This window comes from Rhinopithecus roxellana, chromosome 10 (assembly GCF_007565055.1).
Source record: "Rhinopithecus roxellana isolate Shanxi Qingling chromosome 10, ASM756505v1, whole genome shotgun sequence".
NCBI lineage: Eukaryota > Metazoa > Chordata > Mammalia > Primates > Cercopithecidae > Rhinopithecus > Rhinopithecus roxellana.
Genome location: NC_044558.1, coordinates 21,643,331 through 21,668,712, shown reverse-complemented (window position 1 = coordinate 21,668,712; position 25,382 = coordinate 21,643,331). Strand labels below are relative to the sequence as shown.

Genomic DNA, 25,382 nt, shown 5'->3' with positions numbered 1-25,382 from the left:
GAGTAGTTACAACAAAGATCATGTAACCTTACAGAGCTTACAATATTTACCATCTGGCCCTTTACAGAAAAAAATTGTCAACGCTTGACTTAACAACAAAAAATAAAAATTGTGCTTCATGAATTGTTAGATTAGGATTTATTAAATACTTATATTTGATGATTACTTAGTGATGCAAGTAATGCACTTAGGATTTTCCATAATAAGGCATCAAGCCACTTATCTAGCTTTATTTGCTATTATGATTATATTCATATATCTGATAATAATAGTAATAGATAATTTTATTGAGTACTTTACTATGTGTTGGGCAATGTATTACACACACACACATATACAAACACACCCACACATGTATCTGTACATGCCTCATTTGTCTTTATAACACTATGTGAAAGGCACTGTTTTACAGAAGATGAAACTGAAGTTAAATACACCAGAATTTCAGCTTAGGTTTTTCTGATTTCAAAGCCCAAAGTCTTTGTATATGACTCCTCCATTTCTTAGTTTTTCCTCCATGAATATTATATTTTATTTTTATTCCACAAATGCGCCTCTTTCCCATCTCTCTACATTTTGCTCAACCTACTTCCAACTCTTGGAATGCCCTTCCCAGCCATTTCTTGCCTGAATTTTACTAATCTGTCAGAGGCCTTCATAACTCTTGCCTTTTCCATGACACCTTTCCTGAATTCCCAGTCAGAAGTAATCTCAGTCCTATTTTTCAGCTGAAAAGCATCTATCAAGATCTCTGGTATACTTAAACTGTTTGACACATGCTGGGTAATGATGTTAAAATACTAGACTATAATGTTGCACATGAATTATAGTCATAGAATATTTTTCTTCTAAAAGATCAAAAAACTGTATTTTTTCAAAGGTTGTTATTATAAAGTAAACTGACATTCATAATGAATAATCTAATATGTAGTAAGGGAATCTGACTAGAAGATAGGTCTGTTATTTCAATCTGAGATTGCAAGTATATTTTGCAGTTTTCTCTAAGCTGTTTTATGTGCCTCATTTCCTTTTTATCAGCAATATTTTGTAACTGCATATGTGAAATGTAGGTTAAGCATGTAAAACTGTCTTGGTCATAGGCTCCTATTTTACCAAGTCCACTGGATAATTGGTATTTTTGTAAATTATATTATCAAGGATATTTTGGGAATAAACCAGCTTCTTAAGACTCTTATATATCTTCTAGAATACGCTTCTCATTTGGATTTTCTCTGAAAGGATCATGGATTTATTATAAAAGCCAGACCAGCTTTCTTCATATTATTAAATACAATTGTGTTGGTTTCCATTGACACAGGTTTTGCTTGATCTACTTTATTTCATTTATTACTTTAAAAGGATTGCATTAAGCTAAGAGCTATGGAGAGAGAAATATGACTTCATGCAAAAATATTACCTAGTCTGGAAGAGTTAATGAACAGTGCAAGATAGTATAAAATCAAATTAGCAGGGTAATGGTATAGCTCATGGATTCAGAAGATGAAGATACTTAGTCTTTTCTAAATAATTTAGTACTTGATTATTCACTTATACTATGTATTAAAATACTCAGAAAAAAAACATTCAAGAAACTCTTGGCTTACAGTCTGCAGGAGTTCCCAGCATTTTCTTCTGGCTTTTAATGTAAAAGCAGTTAACAAGACCAGCCCTTGCAATGAATCATTCCTGTTGTGTTTAATTTTATAAGTTCAACTTAACTGGTCCGTGAGGTGCCCACACATTTGGCTAAACATTATTTGGGATGTATCTGTGAAGGTGTTTTCGGATGAGATTAATATTCAAATGGCAGACTGAGTAGAGAAAATTATCCACCCTACTGTTGTTGGCCTTATTCAATAAATTGAAGACCTGAATTGAACAAAAAGGCCGAGTAAAGGGGAATTTCTCTTGCCTGACCTCTTGAACTGGAACATTGTTTTTTCCAGGCCTTCAGACTTGGACTGAAATGTTGGCTCTTGACTTCGAGTCTGTCAACCTTTGGATTAGAATTTACACCATCAACTTCCTTGGTTCTCAGGCCTTCAGATTTACAATGGAACTACACAAAGGCTCTCCTGCACCTCCAGCTTACAAACTGCAGATCTTTGGACTTCTTAGTCTCCATTAATCATATGAGCTAATGCCTTATAGTAAATCTCTTTCTAGATAGATAGATAGCTAGAGATAGAGATATATTATATTGGTCCTATTTCTCTGGATAACTTTGATCAATACAATTCCTCAAAGGATCACCTTCTATTTCTGGAACTAAATTCTGTCCCTACCAATTTGTGTTAATAGCTAAAAGATGGTGCTCTCAAATCTCATGCAAGTACTCTAGATGTGTTGTCTAAAAAGGATAGCTATTTGTTTTCTTGTTTTCCCTCTGGGTTTCTTTGATCTTCCATATTTTATTTTAATTCTGATGGTATTTCTTTTGATAATGGAAAAGGAAACTCATATATTGAAAACCCCTACTATGTACCTGAAAACATACAAGTTATTTTTCTCTTGTTTTATCTTGCATACATAAATGATGGAAGATGGTAGTTAATCATTTGCATTTTTACAGTTAAGAAAATTGAAATCCTGAAAGATTAAATAAATGATCTAGTGTTACACAGGTAAGTTGTTCACAGACTTCAACATTTGATATTAGGATGTAAGTTCTGATGCTTTTAAAAATTAACATTTATTAAAAGACAAAGACTTAGTTTCTTAAATGTATATCTTGTAACAACAAGTTGAATAATAAGCAACACATAATTGATGATGAAACTAACAGTGGAACAGGATAGCATGAGTCAGAACCACAAATCCAGAAATAGACCCATAAAGACTTTAGATACTGGAATTATCAGATTAAAAAACCAAAGCCAACTGTACTTGCCATTTTAATATAAAAGTAAGCTTGAAAATGTTTTTAGGAACTAAAAAATACAAACTAGTGACATCATGTACTCGATTGAGTAAGAACCAAATAGAAATTTTAGAACGGAAAAATCTACTAAAATTAAGAAAATCGTTTGAGAGCAGCCTTGACACAGCTGAAGAAAGAACCAATAAACTAGAAAATAAATAGAAGAAACTATTAAAAATGCAGCAGAGAGACAGAATGAAAAGAGAGAATAAATGGTTAAAAGAATAAACTCTGCCTAGCATTACTTAAATAGAGTCCAAAAGGTGAGAAAGAGAGAATGGGGAGGCAATATTGGAAGTTATGTGGTAGAGAATTTATGCTCCTCCTATAGTCTGTCCCATTTCTGCTGATGGTAGCTCTGTTCTTTTAGTTCCTCAGACCAGAAGCCTTAGAGTCGTTCTTGATTTCTCTCTTTCTCTCCCTATATCCAGCACATCAATAATTTTAAAAAATTTAATTATTTTTAAATAGACAAAAATTATACATACTTATTGTGTACAACAAGATGTTTTAAAACATGTATACATTGTGGAATAACTAAATTGAACTGATTAGCATATGCATTACCTCACATACTTAGCATTTTTTTTTTCTGGTGAGAACACTTAAGATCTACTCTTTCAAAGAATACAGTACATTGTTATTAACTATAGTCACCATATTGTATGATAAACCTCTTGAACTTATTCCTTCTAACTGATATTTCGTGTCCTTTGACCAACGTCTCCCCAGTCCCTGGTAACCACCATTCTATTCTCTGCTTGTATGAGTTTGACTTTGTTTATATTCCATATATAAGTGAGATCATGTGGCATTTGTCTTTCTGTGCCTGGCTTATTTCACTTACAACGTTCTCCAGGTTCATCTATACTGATAACAGAATTTTCTTCTTTTTAAGGCAGCATAGTATTCCACTGTATGTATATATTACATTTTCTTTTTTTTTTTTTTTTTTTTTTTTGAGACGGAGTCTTGCTCTGCCGCCCAGGCTGGAGTGCAGTGGCCGGCTCTCAGCTCACTGCAAGCTCGGCCTCCCGGGTTCACGCCATTCTCCTGTCTCAGCCTCCCGAGTAGCTGGGACTACAGGCGCCCGCCTCGTCGCCCGGCTAGTTTTTTGTATTTTTTTAGTAGAGACGGGGTTTCACCGTATTAGCCAGGATGGTCTCGATCTCCTGACCTCGTGATCCGCCCGTCTCGGCCTCCCAAAGTGCTGGGATTACAGGCTTGAGCCACCGCGCCCGGCCTACATTTTCTTTCCATTTATCCATTCATTTGTTAATGGACACAAGTTAATTCCTTGTCTTGGCTACTGAATAATGCTTCAATAACATGGGAGTGGAGATATCTCTTCTACATAATGATTCACTTCCTTTGGATATATACCCAGCAGTGGGATTGCTAGATTATGTGGTAATTCTATGTTTCGTTTTTGAGGAACTCCATACTATTGTCTCTAATGGCTCTACTAATTTACCTTCCCATTAACAGTCTACAAAGGTTCCCCTTTCTCTACACCCTTGCCAGCATCTATTATTGCCTGTCTTTTTTATAAAAGCCATTTTCACTGGGATGAGATGATATCTCATTGTAGTTCTGATTTGCATTTCTCTGATGATTAGTGTTGTTAGGGATTTTTTCATATACCTGTTGGCCATTTGTATGTCCTCTTTTGAGAAATGTCTATTCAGATTCTTTGCCCATTTTTAAATCAGGATATTGTTTTCTCACTATGAGTTGTTTGGGTTCCATATATTTTGAATGTTAACTCATTATCAGAGGTATACAAGTATTTTCTCCTATTTCATAAGTTGTTTCTTCACTCTGTTCATTGATTCCTTTGCTGTGCAGACCTTTTTAGTTTGACATAATCCCACTTGTCTATTTTTGCTCTTGCCTGTGCTTTTGAGGTCATAGCCAAAAATCATTGCCCAAGCCAATGTTGTGGAGGTTTTTCTCTGTGTTTTCTTCTAATAGTTTTGCCACTTCAATTTTATACTTAAGTCTTTAATTAATTAAGAAAAAATTTTTTAAGAGAGGGGTTTCCCTATGTTTCCCAGGCTGGCCTTAATTAAACTCCTGGGCTCAAGCAAACTTCCTGCCTCAGTTTCTCAAGTAGCTGGAAGTACAGGCATGTACCATTTTACCCAGCTTTAATCCATTTTGAGTTAGTTTTAGTATATAGTGTGAGATGAAGGTCTGATTTTATTCTTCTGCATGTGAATGTCCAGTGTCCCAATGCCATTTATTGAAGAGGCTGCCCTTTCCCCATTATGTGTTGTTGGCACCTTTGAAATAAATCAACCAGAAATATGTGTATTTATTTCTGGGATTTCTGTTCTTTTCCATTGGTTGATGTGTCTGTTTCTATGCCAGCATCAATTTGTTTTGATTATTATAGCTTTGTAGTATATTTTAAAGTCAGGTAGTGTAATATACTCAGTTTTGTTCTTTTTGTTCAAGGTTGCTTTGTCTATTCAGGAGCCATCAGAAAAATTCTTGGTCTATTTCAACAATTCTGGCCATTTCAACACATGTCCAGAATCTAATCACTTATCATCAACTCCAAAATGCTAACATCATGACCTCTACCTTGGGTCTCTAGTCTTAACATATCTTCCTGCTTCCAAATATTAAATATTATGCTATATAGTACTCAAAGGCATACCCTAAAGATGTTTTTATGGTTGACTTTTTTTGTTTTTATTGTTTATGTTTCATAATGTTTATGTTCTACTTTTTAAGTTTCTGGAAGTTGGTTCAACTATATTTTGAAGTAGAGTGTGCTTTTACCTTAACTATGCCAGTCTGATTCAGGCAGTGTTTCTATGAACCCAGTCATACCTATGCATATCTTTTGCATACCTACTATGACATGCTAACCAGCAGAAGGGTAGTATGGCATCAATCTGAAATTTGAATCCTTTTCTGCCCGTAACTGACAATATAACTTTGAGATGAATTTCTCTGTAAAATAGGGATGGTGATAGTAGAACGTATTTTGTAAGTTAATTTGGGTATTAAATGAGATTCAATAAGTAAAAGAATTTAACATGACTGTCTGCACATAATAAATGCTCAATAAAAATTATCTATTACTATTATTATGTCACTCCCTGCTCAGTCTTCAGTATTTCTCATTGCCTACAGAATTAAGCATACTTATATTCTAATAAAACTTCCTTTAACTCATTCAAACTTATCTCCAGTTTTTTTTGTAATATGAAATAACAGCTTCAACTGTGCTTTTCCTACCTTCATGCCCTAATATCTTATGTTTTGTCCTAGCTTTCTTGCCTGAAAACTGAAGCCTTTCACAGCTATCTTCTGTCCAAGTCATAGTCTGATTGCTCCCCCACCCCACCTTGTTTTTTTTTTTTCTCATCATGCTTCCTTTATCTGTTATAAATTCTCAAGTTATATTGCATTTTAGTTTGTTTACATGTCTGATGCCACATTTAAGAGTACACTTCTGGGCTGGTTGCAGTGGTTCATGGCTATAATCCCAGCACTCTAGGAGGTTAAGGTGGGTGGATCACTAGAGCTCAGGAGTTCAAGACCAACCTGGGCAATATGGCGAAACCCCACTCCTGCTAAAAATGCAAAAAATTAGCCAGTTGTAGTAATGTGCACCTGTAGTCCCAGCTACTCAGGAGGCTGAGGTGGGAAGATTATTTGAGCCTGGGAAGTTGAGGCTGTAGTGAGCTGTGTTCATGCTACTGCAGTCCAGCCCGGGTAATGGTAGTGAGACCCCGTCTCAAAAAACAAAAGGAAAAAAACCCAACAGTATACTTCTCAAGGGCAGGGATTCTTTTGAAAAAAATTCAGAGATTTTATTTTTAGAACTTCTTAGATTCACAGCAAAATTGAGCAGAAATTACAAAGTTCATATATTTCCATACACAAAGCTTCCTCTACTATCAACATTCTGCATAAAAGTGATACCTTTGTTATAATTGATGAACCTACATGGACACATCATTATCACCCAAAGTTTATAGTTTATATAGGTTCATTCTTGATTTATGTATTCCATGAGTTGGACAAATATATAATGATGATGTATTCCCACTATTATACCATTACATAGAATAGTTTTACTGCCCTGAAAATCCTCAGTGCTTAGCCTATTCATCCCTACCTCCCTCCAGTCCCTGGCCAGAGATTCTTCCTAGTTAATCTTTAGAACATAACATAATGTGTGACTCATAGTTGCCCCAAATAAGTGTTTTTACATGTGTGGTTTTTAGATGAATGAAAGAAGGAAGGGTTAGATTGGAGAGAATCAGAGCATCTCTCAGAAGACCACCCCATCTCTTCCGTGATGGTGATGCCAATTCAAATCCCACCTTTTCTATTAAATCTTAGAAGAGTGTGCTCTGGACACATTTAAGATTTATTTTATGAGTCATCCAAGTAATTCTATATGTCATACTTGAAATTTTTGTTTTATGGGTCTTTGTCTGGATTCCTCAGTGAATTATATTTTTATATGGTAGGTAGAGTTGTATGATAATTCATCCCTTTGTGTTTTATGAGGAAAAGATGCCTTGATAAATTCCTGTACTTCACTGGGGATTGTAGACAGCGATCAGGAACAGAGAAACTTCCTGGTCTATAAAAAATTCAGTCTCAGTCTCTTTTGCAATCAATTCAGCTAACTGTCTAGGGAAGGAAATTATTGCGAACTAATTAAAAACAATAGAGAAGTAAACTTTTTTTTCTTTTTTGCAGATTTGAGCTTGTAGCAGTTTTCATAAAAAGCTATTGAGGTTTGCCAAATCGTTGTTAAAATAAAATAACTTTTCTAGGTGCTACCAGAAGTTATTTATAGAATAATTTTCATCCTTTTTAAACATTCTAAAATGGTGTCTTTGATGTTATTTTGCTTTAATATGAATTTAAGAAGAAAATGTTATACATGTTGTTGATTTTCAAGTCATATTTCCTTTATTCCCTCCCTCCTAAATAATGAACGTAAGAGAAGATTAATTTAGATTCTGAAATTTTATTCATTTAGCTTTGACCACATAGGATGCTGTACTTATCTAGGGGTGATAATTTTGTATTCATCTACATCATAAAACCATTTTGAACAAATTTCAGTGTTTCATCAAGCTTCATTCGCTAGGATGCTTTTCTATAGTTTGTGGGATTTCTAGGAAATGTCATTTGAGGAGGCTTGACTTTGGGTTTTATGCATCAAGGAGATATAAAACTCTGACTTTAATAACTATTAATACTCATTTACAAGATTATTGGGAAATCTTTAGCCCAATCATATCATAAAATTATATTCTTTTTAGTTAAGGTAAGGTTTTAGTTATTCATATAGTAGTAGCAGTCTTACGAGCTATGCTGGATAATCTATCATTATGAATTGAATAATAATACTCTTGTCTCAGAACAACATTCCAGGGGGTGATAGTTACCATTTTAAAAGGAAACAAAGCATTCAATAAACATTATCTTTAAAATATACCACTGAGCATATTCCTCATTATGATCTTGTAATTGATACCAGTTTTAAAAGTTGAAATCTCAATTTATGTTCAGAAAATTAATTTCAAGTCTTAAAAGGTAAACTAAGTGATTAGGTTCATGGCAGTTCTATTTTTATTCGCAGATAATGCCTCTGAGGTAGCAATTACTACTCCAGGAACTAGTAACCATAGAAACAGCTCAACAGGCCCAACACCTGATTGTTCACCTCCATCCCCTGATACTGCCCTCAAAAATATTGTAAAAGTCATTCGACCCCAGGTAAGTGCCCAGAGTGATGTTATTTTCCCTATAATGTGTTTTGATTTGAATCAATGCATGTACATCACTTATATTGCAAGCTTGGACTATTTTATGTGGTATGTCAATAGACTTCTAAATTAAAAGAAGGGAGTTAGAAGAGGATGTTCGCTTCCTTTGAAGTTGGTGATAAGCACTGAAATCTGCATTAGTTTTTGGAAAAATGAATTGTGCCTATTGCATGAAGCAGTGAGACTTAGAAAAATAGCTATTTTACATCATTTTTCTCTCACAACATTTTAATAATTATGCTCCAATTATTGAGCTGTTACATATTTTATGGTGTTTCCTGATCTTTTTGTCTTCATTCTTCTGGACAATGCTACATGGTTTGTGATTATTTCTCTGTATTCTGACTCCGGTGATTTTTATATTTCTCTATCTTCTCTATCTTTTTAGTTTCAGTGAATATTGTCTGCGTTTAACATTGCTCTTTGTTTTCCTCCAGTAGCTAGTCTCTCTTTATCCTTTGTTCTTTTTTCCATTCCTGTCACTTTCCTGTATGGATTTCTCTCTTTTCTCCCTTCTCTTTCAGTTGGATTTTCTAGTAGGCGGTTTGCAGGCAAGCTTTAGAAATATCATTGGGACAAGCTGTTCTGTGATATTTCATTGAAAATAGCACTTATAAAGCTGTTTGCATTATATTTTTGCCAACAGATGGACCCAGAACATGAAATTGGTGGTGTTCTCAACCTGGCTCATTGTGAATGGGCCTCATAAAATCCAAGACAGGGGGACTTTGGATTCAATCAATACCATTCATCATCTACTTAGATATAGAGTATGAATAAATCCTTTGAGCCAAATGATAGGGCAAATATGTTTTTTAAGACTATTTAGGTCTAAATGAAAATGATTGGTTTAATATTTTTCCTTCTTTAACATAAATTATTTTAGATCATTTTTATTATAATCTTCATCCTTATTAATAAAATGGAACTTAAATTTTGGATATCCACTGCAGTTTATAGAACACTTTAATATAAATTGTTTCCTATATGCTTCATCAATTCAAGTGCAATTTGTGTTTCAGTGTTATAGATAAGGTCATTGGCACTCCAAAGGGGCTACGTCGTCCAACTGATTTGGAGTTTCTTTTTTTTTTTTACTTTGATATATTTGCCTCTTCCAGTCCTGCTCAGAGGTTAAAAAAATCCTCATGAATTTGTATAATTTGACACATCTTTAGGAGTATGGAATATGCAGTTTCAGGGGCATTTAGGCACAGGTAACATTTGACACAGTGCCTCAATATGTGGGGAGAAAATTGTTTTAAAAAATGTCCTCTTCTGCTAGGCACAGTGGCACACACTTGTATTCCTAGCTACTCGGGAGGCTGAGGCAGAGAATCACTTGAGCCCAGGAGTTCTATACCAGTCTGGGTAGCATAGTGACACCTTCATCTCATTACAAAAAGTCCTGTTTTTCAAGGAAATTTGATCGGGTCTATTTGCTTCAAGATAAACCTCACTAAACCCAGATTTAGATGCTATCTGTCATGTTTGTTGGCATTGGTTCTCTTATATGAAGATTTTTCTGGGGTTATTGTGTTTCTAGTGCATTTCTGACATTTTCAAGCTATTTAGGTAAGACATTGTCCTATATATGTTAATAAAATTCATTACTAAATATATTTGTTTTTATACCAATGTAAATTCTCTAATGTAAATGCACTTGGTCATTCAATGAATGAAAAACAGATTCTTTTCTATAGATCCATTATCTGAATAACTGAGGCATTATTTCATAAATCATTCTCTACATATTTTAATTGAGTTTAGGTTTACCTGGTAATCTTTGAAGAAATCTAGAGGTAGAATTCAAGCCAGAAATTCCATCTTGACCCAATTCTTTGGTACTGTCAATACTTAAATGCGTATCTTATTAACTGACTCTAACTTTCTCAAATGTTGTAACAATGCTTTAAGGAGAAAAACAAATAAGTGAGAAAGTTAAGTAACTCAGGATGATGGTATTTAAATTCGAACCAATGCAGCCTATATTTATATAATAGAACAATAACAGCTATATATCTATGTGTTTTCTTTCTCTATATATAATTGCAGAAAGAATACAACCTCAATTAGGCTACTCTTTCTTCCACTCTGGAGACATTGGTGCATGACTTATTTCTCCATATGAGTTATGACCTGCAGGGCCTCCTCATTCATTGTAGAAAGGAAGGAGTAGAATATTCACATGGAAATACTTATGAGAGAGTATTCAGGTAGGACATGAGGTTTCAGGAAAGGATTTGGAGACTAGAGGATGTGCATGAGGGTGGATGGATGGATAGAACAGGAGACTCCTGCTGTGTTCTGACAAATCATAGGTGTGTCAGGGATGGAAAATGGTTGAGAGTGACTGTTCCAAAGAAAAGGTAATTATTGGTGAGCTTATATAAAAGCCTATATTTTAATCACAGGTTTAATACTCTAACATATTTGTTAATTCTGCCTTTTTTTTTTTTTTTTTTTTTTTTTCTGAGACAGAGTCTTGCTCTGTCACCCAGGCTGGAGTGCAGTGCCGTGATCTCGGCTCACTACAAACTCTGCCTCCTGGGTTCACACCATTCTTCTGCCTCAGCCTCTCAAATAGCTGGCACTACAGGTACCCACCACCATGCCCGACTAATTTTTTTGTATTTTTAGTAGAGATGGAGTTTCACCATGTTAGTCAGGATGGTCTCAATTTCCTGACCTCGTAATCCACCCACCTCAACCTCCCAAAGTGCTGGGATTACGGGCATGAGCCACTGCGCCCAGCCTAATTCTGGCTTTCTATCTGGAAATGCAAAAAGTGTGAAGTTAGATTGATTTATGGATATTCAAGACCTTTTAAAAAATTTATTAAAAATTAATAATATAGTTGAAATGATAATTTCACTTTTAGAACTTGTGTTGAACTTTGAAAATAAAAATATAAATGTGACCCTTATTCATGATTTTACAATTCTTTGACCATTAGCTGATGTGTTCAGTCTTTTATTGTGGAAAGAATGATATTGAGTAGGCAAGGTAAAGGTAGAACTTTCATCTCATTCACTGAAAATAGATACTGCTTAGATGTAGCGAATTTAGGTTCCTTTTCCTTTGCCTCTTGTATACCTTTATCTGGTGTATTTTCTTGTAACTCTACCTGTGAAAGAAGAGCATCCATTGTAACCAAGGAGTCCTTGCTTTCAATATGAGATAGGGCTGATAACACATTGCATGTGTTTCTGCTTAGTTAATCACTTGGAAGCTGCTGGCTTCCCAGTGCTTTGTTGAGTTTGTTTTTATTCAGCATATGTATTAACTAAGTCACAGCTGTTAGTTCTGCATCCTGTGTTTGATCTTTTTCACCTTTGTTTCTTTCAGTTATTTCACATCTTAAAATCCTCTAGATTGTGAAACGGTCTATTTTAAATTCAGAGTGACTGAAATGGTTATATGTTACTCTTTTCTCTTTGTTTCTCTCCATTTTTCTACTTACTTATACTTAAATACTTGAAAAAAAATCTTTGAAATATATATTAGGTAGGTCTATTGACATTCCAGTTATCTTCTTTTTATGAATAGTTATATGTTACTTGTTTTTAAATATTCCCTGGTGAAGCATCTTTTTTTACAATTGAAGAATCAAATACACAGATCTTAAGTATGTAGCTTAATGAACTTTGATTATTTACGTAGGTATAACACCACTCAAAACAAAATATAAAGCATTGCCATCACCCCAGAAAGTTTCCTCATGCCCCTTTCAAATTAGTTGCCCTCCTTCCTGCCTTGGAGGCAAGAATGTCCAGATTTTTATCATCATATATTAGGATTGGCTATTCTTGGACTTTATATAAATGTAATCCTACAGTGAGTATGTTTTCTGTGTGCATATCACTGTTTGGATTTCTTTCACTCAACATAATGGTTTTGAAATTGATCCATGTTGTTTCTTTCCTGATGAGTGGTTTGCCATTGGATTAATATACTACAATTTATTCATTAATTCTCCTGTTGATTGATCCTTGCATTGTTTCCTGTTGTTTACCATTATGCATGAATATGCTAGGAATATACATATATAAGTCTTTTTTGTAAACATATGTTTTCATATAGATAAATGAAAATGGTATTGTTGGGTCACATGGTAGATGAATAGCTAACTTTATAAAAAGCTTCCCAACAGCTTTCCAAAAAAGTTGTTCCATTTTTAGTCACCAATAGCAATGTGTGAGAATTTTCATTTCTCCACATTCTTGCCTTTTAAACTTTTTTATTTTAGCCATTCTTCTGGGTGTGAAATGATTTCTCATTATGGTTTTAATTTGCATTTTTCTGGTGACTGATGATGATGAGTACCTTTTTCTGTGGTTACTGCCAATTTTTATATCTTCTTTTGTGAAGTATATGCACACCTCTTCTTTTAGGGGTATTCAACTTTGTAATTGTTTATTTGTAGTAATTCTTTATAAATTCTTCTGTAGCCTCACAAGATATGGGTCCTTTGTCAGGTGTATGCACTCTAAATATTTCCCCCACTCGGTGATTTGCCTAAACATTTCTCAAGTGGCTTTCGATGAGCAGAATATTTTAATTTTTATGTCAGATTTATCATTTTATTATTTTATGGTTAGTGTTTTTGTGACTTGTCCCAGGTTGTGAATATATGCTCCCACTTTTTTCTAGAAGTTTTCTTGTTCTGGTTTTTATATTTAGGTCGATAATCCATCTCAGATTGTTTTGTGTATGGTGTGAGGTAGGGGACAAGATTTAATTTTCGCCACATGGAAAAAAAATTGTTATTCATTGATTTAATAATTTAGTATTATTTATTGCTTTCATATTTTAATTGTTTGTCGTTGGCATATAGAAATGCAGTTGAGGGCCGGGCGCGGTGGCTCAAGCCTGTAATCCCAGCACTTTGGGAGGCCGAGACAGGCGGATCACGAGGTCAGGAGATCGAGACCATCCTGGCTAGCACGGTGAAACCCCGTCTCTACTAGAAAAATACAAAAAAAAAACTAGCCAGGTGAGGTGGTGGGCGCCTGTGGTCCCAGCTACTCCAGAGGCTGAAGCAGGAGAATAGCATGAACCCGGGAGGCGGAGCTTGCAGTGAGCTGAGATCTGGCCACTGCACTCCAGCCTGGGCGACAGAGCGAGACTCCGTCTCAAAAAAAAAAGAAAAAAAAAAAGAAAAAGAAAAAAAGAAATGCAGTTGAGTTTTATCTTACCATTTTAATTTTATTTAAGTGCTAGAGTGGTTTTTTGCTTTATTAAAAAATAACTTCCATGAGATTTTTTGTGTCATCTTAGAATAATGATAGTTTGACTTTTTTCTAATATTTGTGCCTTTTATGTATTTTTCTTATTGCTGTGACTATAGTAAAATGATGCAATGAAGTGGTAAAACCAAAAATTATTGCCTTGTTCCCTATCTTTGGAGAAAGCAGACAATGTTACAATGTTTCAACGTTAACTACAATATAGGCTATTAGTTTATTGCATGTATTCTTGGTTCTGTTGATATGGCAGATTACATTGTTTTACTTTGCATGTTAATATAAATAACACTTGGCTATAATGTTTTATACATTTTATATAGTCTTTGGTGCAAGAGACACTTTGGATACAGCATTAGTGGTAGATAGATGGATTAGATCTAAGGAAGCCAAAGATGACTAATGATTTGGGCTTTGTTGACTGGGATTTTGGAATGCTACTAATAAAGATAAGAAAGACTTGAACAGATGTTTATTTGGATGAAGGAGAAGATGACATAATAAATTTGGTTTTGTAGACTTACTGAACATGAAACGTGATATATAAATTGGAAATATTGATATGGGGCTCTGGAGAGAGGTGAGGGATTAAGGTAAAGATTTTATTCTAGTTCATAAAATTTGATGATGAAGAGAGATAGTACTAGAGACAGAATTCTGATAAATGTTTACACTAAAGGAGGATAATTATATTTTTGGAGTACCTAATATAATTTAATGTTCATGATTCTTTTTGGAATGGGTATTTTCATTTTATAGGTGAGGAAGTTGAGAACTGGGAATTTAAGTCATTTCCTCACATGTACTTTAGAAAGAAGTCTTTAGCAAAAGAGAGAATCATTGAGAAAAATACAAGAAGAAAGACAACTGTTACTGTGGACATAAAGTAAAAAATTTTTAAAGTGATTGGTCAACATTGTCAAAACTTCCAGAAAAGTAGGAGAAGAGAGACCAAAATTTCAGTTTATTTGACAATTATGAGGGCAGAGACCTTCAAGGATGCAATGTCCTTCAAGTGAAGAATGTAGAACCTTAAGATGAAAGAAATTGAAGAGTGGGGAAAGATACCCTGATTGTATACTAATCTTTTGAATAGTTTGATGGTAAAAGGAAATAAGGCAGTATGACAGCATGTTAAAGGATGAGCAGAGGTGGAGAAACAGTTTCTGGGTGTAGAGAATGAGAAAGAGCCTAAAAGTTGACTGAAGAGACATATATGATAGGGACTGAACTGTTAAATATTTTCTTAGGAGGTGTGTATAAATCCAGTTAGTTCCAAAGTTCAAACAAACTAACATCAGCAGTTGACAGAACACTGAATTCTTGGTCTGTGCTCTTGGTGATGGTTGTAGCTAGATGGGTTTATATATTCCTTTCCCTGTTGCATGATAGAAATCAAGTCTAAAATAGAAGGGGGCTCTTGAGAAGTGACCACGGGCAGAAAAAGAGGCTATTTTGGCACAATACCACAGATAAGTCATCTAAATGGGCTCAATATTGAACAGAGATTTTTAGCATAATGAGCATAAGGATATCCTAAGAAGAAGTCAATCTGGAAAATTTGAAATTCTGTTCTATCATCTGAATATTTATATTTCCCCCAAATTTCTTTGTTGAATTCAAATCCTCAATGTGATAGTATTAAAAAGTGGGGCCTTTAGGAGAGGATTAGGTCAGATGTCAGAGCTCTCATAAATGGGATTAGTTCACTTATAAAAGAGGCCCATAGGAGCTTGTTCACCCTTGCAACACATGAGGACACAGCAAGAACTCAGCAATCTGCAGTCTGAAAGAGGACCTTCACCAGGATCCATCCAAGCTGGAAACCTGATCTTGGACTTCTCAACCTCCAGAACTGTGAGAGACCCCATAACTTTATGGTATTTGTTAATAGCAGCTGAAAAGACACTCCGATTGGCTTTAGATGTTCCTAGTACCATCCAAACCTCACCACTAGCCCAAAACCTCATCCTAAACGGAATTCAACAGAATGAAATAACACCAGGCTGCATTATTTTGCAGCTAAGGAGGGACCATAGCAAAAAGGAGCAAAGAGGCTATAGAGGTAAAGAAAATGAAGAGAAAGGTCAAAGGCCCAGAGCTCTTAAAACACTAAAGGAGATGACTGGAGGAAAGATGAGTCATTTCTGAATGCCTACTCATACTGGACCGTGTTGAGATCAGGTGCCTACTCAACCTGAAAGAAAGAAACATTTTGAATATTTTTCTGGACCTGTGTATGATTGATGAGCTAACAATAAGGCAGTTTAATAATAAGCCATAGCACCTCTCCCTGCCATTGTTAAGAGTTTAGAACTGGGGTTACAAAAAATTATTGCCAAATCCAGAATAACATTTTTCTGAGCACTGTGGGGTTATAGAGTATATATTCTAAATTTTAAAATTAGAAATGAGAGTGGGTATGTAAAAAACAGAGGCATATAACTTGGAAAGAGTGCAGAATATTGTATTGGGTTGCAACAAAAAATAGATAAGGAATAAAAATAACTTCAAGGAGATAATCTTTAAAAATATTTTTATTATTGAATATTGAGCCGTTTATTCCCATGATTGAGTATGTATTTCTTTTTTTTCTCATAAAAATTCTATCAGGTAGGTATATTTTCCCTTATTTTACTGATTGGGCCTGAGGCTTAGAGAGTTTGAATAATGTTCTCAGTATTACACATCCACTGACTTACTGGAAGATCTCTGATTTTCTAACTCCAGTAGTTTTTCCATTACTGCTAATTAGCTCGTTAGGTAGAAAATAATCAAGGTGGAATATTGATATTCTAGAAGAGTGAAGCTTCAGGAGAGAATAATAGTTTTGAAAAAGGAGGCAGAACAGAAACACAGATGGCCAAAATATGTAGCCTGAAGGAAAGAGCCAAAGAAGACTGTATTCAGTAATTTCCAGACTTGCGACAAAAGCTGAGTGAGAAGAGAAGGCTAAAAACAGAAAGATAGTTATAATAGAAAATAATATTAGGTAAAACAAAGAGCATTTTGGAAAGGAAAAAAAATGAGAAAGAAGTCAACAGGACCCAACAGACAACGTTGACAAATATGAATTGCTGAAGTTGTTCTGGACAAATATGAATTTCCTGGGAAGCTTTTTAAAAAAATGCCTGAGTTCTACCCCTGACCAATTAAATCAGTCTATCTGAGGGCAAATATTTTTAACCTGGTATTCTTGGTAGGCTATGGGTGGTCTACTGGAATTTTGTACAAAATTTTGCTTGTAGCTGCCTTTTTTTTTTTTTTCTTTTGAGACGGAGTCTTGCTCTGTCGCCCGGGCTGGAGTGCAGTGGCCGGATCTCAGCTCACTGCAAGCTCCGCCTCCTGGGTTTACGCCATTCTCCTGCCTCAGCCTCCGGAGTAGCTGGGACTACAGGCGCCCGCCACCTCGCCCGGCTAGTTTTGTTTTTTTGTGTTGTTGTTGTTGTTGTTGTTGTTGTTGTTGTTGTTGTTGTTGTTTTTGTATTTTTAGTAGAGACAGGGTTTCACCGTGTTAGCCAGGATGATCTCGATCTCCTGACCTCGTGATCCGCCCGTCTCGGCCTCCCAAAGTGCTGGGATTACAGGCTTGAGCCACCGCGCCCGGCCGTAGCTGCCTTTTTAAAAGGAATTTAACTCCAATCTTTCTTCTGTCACATGCACTCTGTATTACCCTTCTCACCCTCAGTTTTTCAGCAAAGTGAGAATGGTATTTGCCTTGCCTACTTTTCAGGGATGTAGTCAGACTCAAACCAGATAAAAGGTGCCATGGTACTGTGTACGTTGTAAAGTCCTGTAGTGGCCCAACTTGTTATTATAATGGTGATTAGATCATGTTTACCTACAATTGAAATAAGACCTTTGAGAAGTAATGTTCTAACTCTCTGTCTCATCCACAAGTAGCTCTGATCACGGCAACTGTGGCTTTTAGAAAATGTATTTGGGAACCTTTTAAAGTTCCCTAAATCATTGGAACCTACTTAAGATGATGTTGGCTACATATGGGGTGATATTCGCCTTCAAGCATCTCATTCTTTAGATGCCTCTGCTTAAGTGAGCCACAGGAAGTATAAACTCCTGAAATTTGGGATATGGGAGGAGTCAGTGCGGATAAATGGCACAGTACAGGGTCAGGCTGACCTAATGCAGGGGAGGGAAAAGCCAGAATCCAGAAAACAACCACTATAAATTGTATCTTCCATTGATGATTAAAATCACCATCAATCCATATAGTGGTCATACCAATTATATGCCAGTGGAATATTATTCATCCTCATTTCTATTCATTTGATGAAGTTACAGGTGAGTTTATTTTACAGGAATATGGAGAATTTTTGTTATTTGGCACTTTCTGCATGTAAAAAATTTTTTTATCTTTTTTTCCTGAACATGAAATGTAATTTTTTATATTTTGTGCCACATTGCCATTAATAGCAAGACTGTATTAATATTGTGTTTTCCTTTTGTGTTATTCAGGGGTTTTTCTCCCACATGCATAAAATTCTCAGTGGGTGTCATTGTTTGGCTCAGCTTTTTCCCCTAAAGCATGTCTAGACAGCCTAAATGAGAATGCATAGATGCACATGTACTCCTGGCACCTAAAATAAAAATAGAAGAAGAGAAACAAAAGAAAATTGAGTTTAGACATTAACTTGAAGTTTTGGAAAAGATGCAAATGAATCATCATAAAGATAAGGAAATGTTAGTTAAGTAGACATTTAAAATAAAAGTATTTTCAAGTCACATGAGTGGCTAAGAACAGATGTACTGTGAGAATAGTGAAAATAAATGTGGCTATTAAAATGGTAATAAATAAAAATATGCTCAAGGATGTTCATTGTAGAAATATTTATTGGAAATCTTAATGCCTATTAGTAAAGAGAACTTGTTAAATAAGCCATAGTATATTCATCAAAAATGAAATACATCCTTTGTAGATATATATGTATTGGTCTGTAAAGCTGGTTAAATTTAATGTGTAATTAAATAAAAGAATGCATAGATAGAAAAAATATTCTGGGAAAAATTTCCTTGCAAAATAAAATGATCAGAAAGTAGAGTTGGCAATATTGCTTTAAATATCTTAAACGGCAGACTAGAATTTGAAATATAGTCTATCCTTGCCTTTAGGTCACTTGTTATTGACTGCACAAGGTGCAGTCAATTACATCTTCCTCCAAGTTCGAGGAAATCTTTTTGACTATACAATGAATAGTATATCTACTGTATGAATCTGAACCTAATTATTCCAACTTCCCAATCTTGCCTGTTCTAAAATTCTGGAATTTAGCTGTGAAAGTACCACAAGGGACATCATTACTTTATTCATTCATTCATTCATTCATTCATTCATTCATTCATTCATTCAATAAACACAGTCGAGTGCCTACCATATTCTGGGCATCTTAAGCGGTGATTTGAATATGAAAATAACTAAAATATGGATTCTATCCTAAAAGAACTTTAAACCAACCAAAGGAGACTGTGCTCTAAATAGAGAACTTTTGGAATTTCACTGATGGAGTTCATTGATCCAATGTCCCAAGGATCATCTTCAGACCTCTTCTTAGTCTACATTCACTCCCCATGTGTTCTCATCCAGTTCCAGAGCTTTCAATGCTGTTTATGTGCTGATTACTCCTAAATTTATATCTCCAGGCCTGCCCACTCCCCTGAACTCCAGGCTCTTATCCAGCAGGCTACTCTAAACGTCAGTGGGATGTCTTAAACTTAACCTGTATAGCACTGCAGTTTGCATTTCAGTTAATAGCAGCTCAGGCTTAAAAACTTGACCCCATCCTTGATTTCTTTCTTTCTCTCTCACCTCACATCCACTCCATCAAAAAAATCCTCTAGGCCAGCAGTTCTCAATGTGTGGTTCAGGACCTCTTAGCAGGCTTCAAAACCTTTTCAAAAGGTCTGTGAGGTCAAACATATTTTCATAATAATACAAAGACATTTTGCCTTGTTCTGCTTTTATTTGTACATGAGTTCTAAATGGAGTTTTCCAGAAGCTATATGGCAAGTGATGATATCATACCTCTGATGGCTAATGGAATGCACACTTGTGCATTCTTATGCTTAAAGAATTTTTAATTTTAGTTTTTATATAAATATTAACAGATATGACTTTCATGAACAAAAGATCTTTAGTGTTATTAATTTTTAAGGGCATCAAGGGATCTTGAGACCAAAACGTTCAAAAATCAGTCCTCTAACTTTTCTTTAAAAATATATCTTGAATCTTACCATCTGTCATCTACCACTATTGTATGAGCCACTAACATCTCTGACCTAGACCTTTGAAAAAGCTTCATATCTTGTTACTGGCATTGATTATTGTGCTCTTGTCCTTTTGTAACGTGGCCACATATATAAATCAGATCACGTTATTCACCTGCTCAACCTTCCAATGTCTTCTCATCTCACTGAAAGTAAAGATGCATGACATCCAATATAATCTGACTCTCTAAAACCTCTTAACCCATCTCCTACCATTCTCCACATTGTTTAATTTACACTAGCCATGTCATCTTCCCAACATCACCTTAGATTAGCCAAACAGCTCGTGCCTTAGATTCTTTGTACTTATCATTGAATTGTCTGGAACACCCTTCTCCCAGAGACTTAACACTGCTAATTATCATCCTTTCTACCTTATGAGAGATGCCCTTTTTGACCATTGAATATAAAGTAGCTACCACTGTATTTTCTGTCTCTGTTATGCTATTTTCCTTTATAACAATTTTCACTCCTGAACTAACATTATGTGTTGATTTGTTCAGTGTCTTTTTTCCCACCTGGAATGGATATTCCATGAGAATAAGAACTTCTTTCATTTATTTCTTCCTACCTTCCTTCCTTTCATCCCCCTCTTTTTCTCCCTCCTTCCTTCCTTGTTTATAAAGTGCTCAATTTCAGCACTTAGAACAGTACCTGGTTCACAATTGGCTGTCAATAAGTACCACCTGAATTAATTAAGAATCGTTGGGGAAAGGGCAGTGAAGACTATTCCAGAGAGGAAATGCTCAAATTGACCTTTATGTTTGAATAGGTGCTAGATCGGTGAAGTCTTAGTTGATTTTGTGTCGCTGTAATGGAACACCTGAGGTTGGGAGTTCCGTTATATGGAACATAAAATGAACTAAGAAGAGAGGCTTCTTTAACTCACACTTCTGCAGGCTGGAAAGTACAAAAAGCATCGTGTTGACATCTGCCCCGTTGCTGGTGATGCATCACAACATGGCAGAAGGTCAAAGGGAAAGTGAACACATGTGAAGAGGCAAAACTCCAGTGGTATCTGGCTTTATAACAACTACCTCTTATGGGAATTAATCCATGTCCATGAAAATTAATCCAGTCTTGGCAGACTTGGAACTGTCAGTATTGCTAGAACAGAACCAAGCCATCCATGAGGGATCTGTCCTCATGACCCAAACACCCTCTACGAGGCCCCACCTGCCAACACTGCCACATTGGGAATCAAATTTCAATCTGAATTTCGGTGGGGACAAACTAAGCCATATCCATATCATAGTGGGCAGATATATAGTCCAGGGAGAAGGATAGGATAAGCAAGGCATTTAGAATCTTTTTACTTAAATGTTGTGCTGATTTACATAGGGCATTCTAGTAATCAGGAAGTCCCAACCAGATATTCTGCCACCCTCCTCTTAATCAGAATGTCCTAATATCTATGGATTTCTCACTCTGTAAGTGAGGTTCTTATATAAAAAGTTTCCGTGGTCAAATATATTGGGGAAATACAGGGTTAAACAATTTCTTCACTGAATGATTTTTCAGAGCCTTCTTTTGCTACCACCCCTGTAAACCCATCAATATATTTCGCAACTAGTGATGCACAAAACTTAATTTGGAAAACATGATCTAGAGCATTTCATAGGCCTTTTTATAGCTGACCCTAACAATTCCATTCTGGTTTGATTTTGCACTCATCTTGCACAAATTCACACTGTTGAGAAAGGGAACACCCAAACTCAGCAATAAATATGCCATTTATTTATTATGTTACAGAGTGGTATCTACACATTGTCTACTTTAGTCCTTTGAGAAACTATGTGAGATAGATAAGACCATTATGATTTTTATCTATGAGAAAAGGAAAAATAAGTATGTTTAGATTGTGCCATGTTGAAGAACAAGTTTTAAATCAATGGTGCTAAATGCCTAAAATGGAAAAACAAATAATTAGAAGGACCTATATTTTCCCTTTAAGATAGTATTATTTTAGCATCATCCTATTTTACATTAATGGAACTCAATTCAATAAGTGAGTATTAAGCACTGTATTAGACACTATGAGGAATAAACACAGTTTTATAATTGTTTTGAATTTAGGAAACAAATTAACCACATTGCTTTCTTTCTCTCCCAGATTCAGATCCAATTGAGATATAGAATCCAGGAGTTAGACAAATTGAAACCAAATGCCATACTTTTTATTATTATCATGAGGACTGATTGGACAATGTGATTCTAGATATGTTGCTGAATATGCTTGCTGTAACTTCACTCTGGTATTAGACACACGTCCTAACCCAGTCACTGGCGCAGCTAGCCAACCTACAAGCTGATTTTACTACAGAAGAACAGAGAACATATCTATTATGCTGATACACTGGCTCTGAAGAGGAGAAACATGGAAGAGGCAATAATAAGCATGCTTAGTTGCTTCCCCAGTGTCGTTTTACAGCTCAGTAACTCTAATTCCTTAGGAGATAAATTAATAAAAAGTGGGAGAATAGGTCAAGGATATTATTCTAATGGTGTTTCCTTCTTGTGGAAACATGAGGCCAGAGAATAGAAGTTCATCCTAATAATAAGCCAATAACATGTATTTCATCTGATCAAGTAACATACAGTGTTTGGAAGATAAGACTCACTACACTTACTTGCCAGGCATCAAAATCTTCACCTTTCTCCAAAAATCTGCTCTTCCTTCCTTATGTCAATTAATTGTACCATCTAGAATACTCCCTCTCCTTCTCTTTCTATATCTAATTAGCCACCAAAGCATGTCACTTCTGTTTCCTATCTTTCCAAGCTTTTCTCTTCTTCTACTCCCACTGCACCTGTCTTAATGCTTTTGACTTGATTACTGAAATAGCTCCCATTATGGCTTCCTTGCTGTCATCTCTTCTACTTCTAATTTATCTTCTACATTTATCACAGAGTGATCTCATGGATGTAAAAATAATTATTATTTTATATTTTGAAACAATCACGAAATTGCAGAAAAGTTGGAAACACAATACAAAGATCATTTTTTCCCTAAAGATCTTTTGTTTTATTCTTGGAACTATTTGTGAGTAAGCTGCTAATCTAATGCCTCATTAGCACTGGTGTGTTATTTCTTACAAACAAGGATATTTATCTATAACCAGAACACAAACATCAAAATCAGATAATGAATTGTGATATATTACTACCATTTAACCTTAAGACTTCATTCAGACTTCACCAATTGTCCTAATAATATGTTTTATGGTAAAAAAAAATATCTAGTTTAGAATCATACATTCATCAAGTTTTCATTCCTGTTCAATCTCATTTGATCTGGAATAATTCTTCAGCCTTTTCTTGATTTTTAAAGAAGTCACATATTTGAAGATAACAGCTCAGCTATTTTGTGGAATATTCCTCAGTTTGGGTTGTCTGATGTCTCCTTATAATTTCAGGGTAAACATCTTTATCAGAAAGACCCAGAGGTGACTCTATTTTTCTTATTGCATCCTGTCAGCTGGTGCATGATTTTGATTTGTCATAATGATTTTTCAAATGATGTTCGCCTTGGTCACTTGATTAAGGTGGTTTCTTTCAGACTTCTCCACTGTAAGTTTACTCTCTCTGTTTGTTTGTTTGTTTCTCTTGTGAAATGTGTATATATTTGTGGGGAGGTACTTTAAAACTATGTGAATATCTCATTCCTCACAAAACATTCAATCTACTCATGTATTTGTTTATACTTGCAGAGACCCATGTTTCCTATTTTACTGAGTTAATGATACTCCATTATTATTGTTATTGGTTTTGATATTTGAATTATTTAGAGTTTTGCCAAAGCGAGTCCTCCTGTGTCCTTTTGACTTAACTCCATCACTCTTTGAGCATTCCTTACTTTCTGGAACATCAGGATTTCTAGGCTTATGTCATGTATGCTTTTCCAATCCTAGATGTGGGATCAGCTATTTCTCCAAGAAGCTTTACTTCCTCTTAGTATAAAATTGTAGTTTGATGCCAAGATTTAGGCACTAAGTATATTAATTGCTACTGGGATGTCACTGTTCTCAGACTTTCTCAGTGGGCAGGGCTAGATGATATTTGTATAGAAGCATAGTATGTACATATACATATGCATGTGGGTCTGGGTATGGATACACAAATATACACATGCACATGAACATCTATATTTGTGTTCATCCATCTCTACGTATATTGAAAGCCATGAGTTCACAGATGTAATGTGATTTCGACCTAAACAACACAGAATTCATTTTTATATTTGTACTCTATTCTCTGACAGTCAGAAACCTAGCTTCCTTTATTCATAGTGTATTTTGTTATTTTATCAGGTCCTGATTCTCATTTAGGGTCATCTCCAAATATGGACACTGGCCTTATCCCACTTGAGCTCTGATACCGCATGCCAGTAAAGCTGCACATGGACACCTCCTGCTCAGGGCATGGCACACACACATCCACCTTGCTCCTTAATTTGTGTATGTTCTGATCCCTTATGCCTGATTGGACCCTGATGGATATCCCTCTCACCTTTACAGTGCTTTGACTCCACCCTGGCTGCCCTCCACATGTGGACACCTCCTCACACTGCCAGTATGAGGTTACCCTACAAGGATACCCTACTCACCCAATGCCAGACTACTTCCCCTGTGTGGAGAGTGATCTTATTACATTGTCAACCTGATTATGTTATTCACTTTTATAACATCCTTTAGGATTTCCTACCTTCATGACAACCTCTAAACTTCTTACTCGATAAGACATAAAAGTCCATTAATGTTCTCGCACTGGGCTCCTGTTTATCACCAGCACTGCCAACATGCAGTCATCCCAAACTCCTGCAACTCTCCAAAGGAAACTTGTTCTTGCACCCTTTCCAATACAGTCTAGAATGCATTTCCCTCTTTTTCGCTACCTGGTTAACTTCTGTTCATTCTTTTAGATAGGATCCAAGCACCAGCTGGCATAACCCTTTCTCACCCCATCTTCACTGAGATGCCCTTATTCATTCATCCATTTTACTCATATTTGCTAAGTGTGCTCCATATACCAGGCTTCATCGTAGGTACAGGTAATAACAGTGAGCAAGACAAAAGAGTTCACTATCCTCAAGGAGCTTCTATTCAAGAGGAGGTGAATATTCAA

The 25,382-nt window shown here is 35.5% G+C and overlaps 1 protein-coding gene across 7 annotated transcripts in view; it reads left to right on the top strand.

Moving 5' to 3' along the window:
- ANKS1B (ankyrin repeat and sterile alpha motif domain containing 1B) overlaps nt 1–25,382 on the top strand; it is a 1,300,027-nt gene that overhangs the window by 564,304 nt on the left and 710,341 nt on the right. For all 7 annotated transcript variants that reach the window (XM_030938489.1, XM_030938488.1, XM_030938486.1 and 4 more), the window contains one exon: nt 8,544–8,680. In XM_030938489.1, the coding sequence (XP_030794349.1) occupies nt 8,544–8,680 (137 nt within the window). The remainder of the gene's footprint in view (nt 1–8,543; nt 8,681–25,382) is intronic.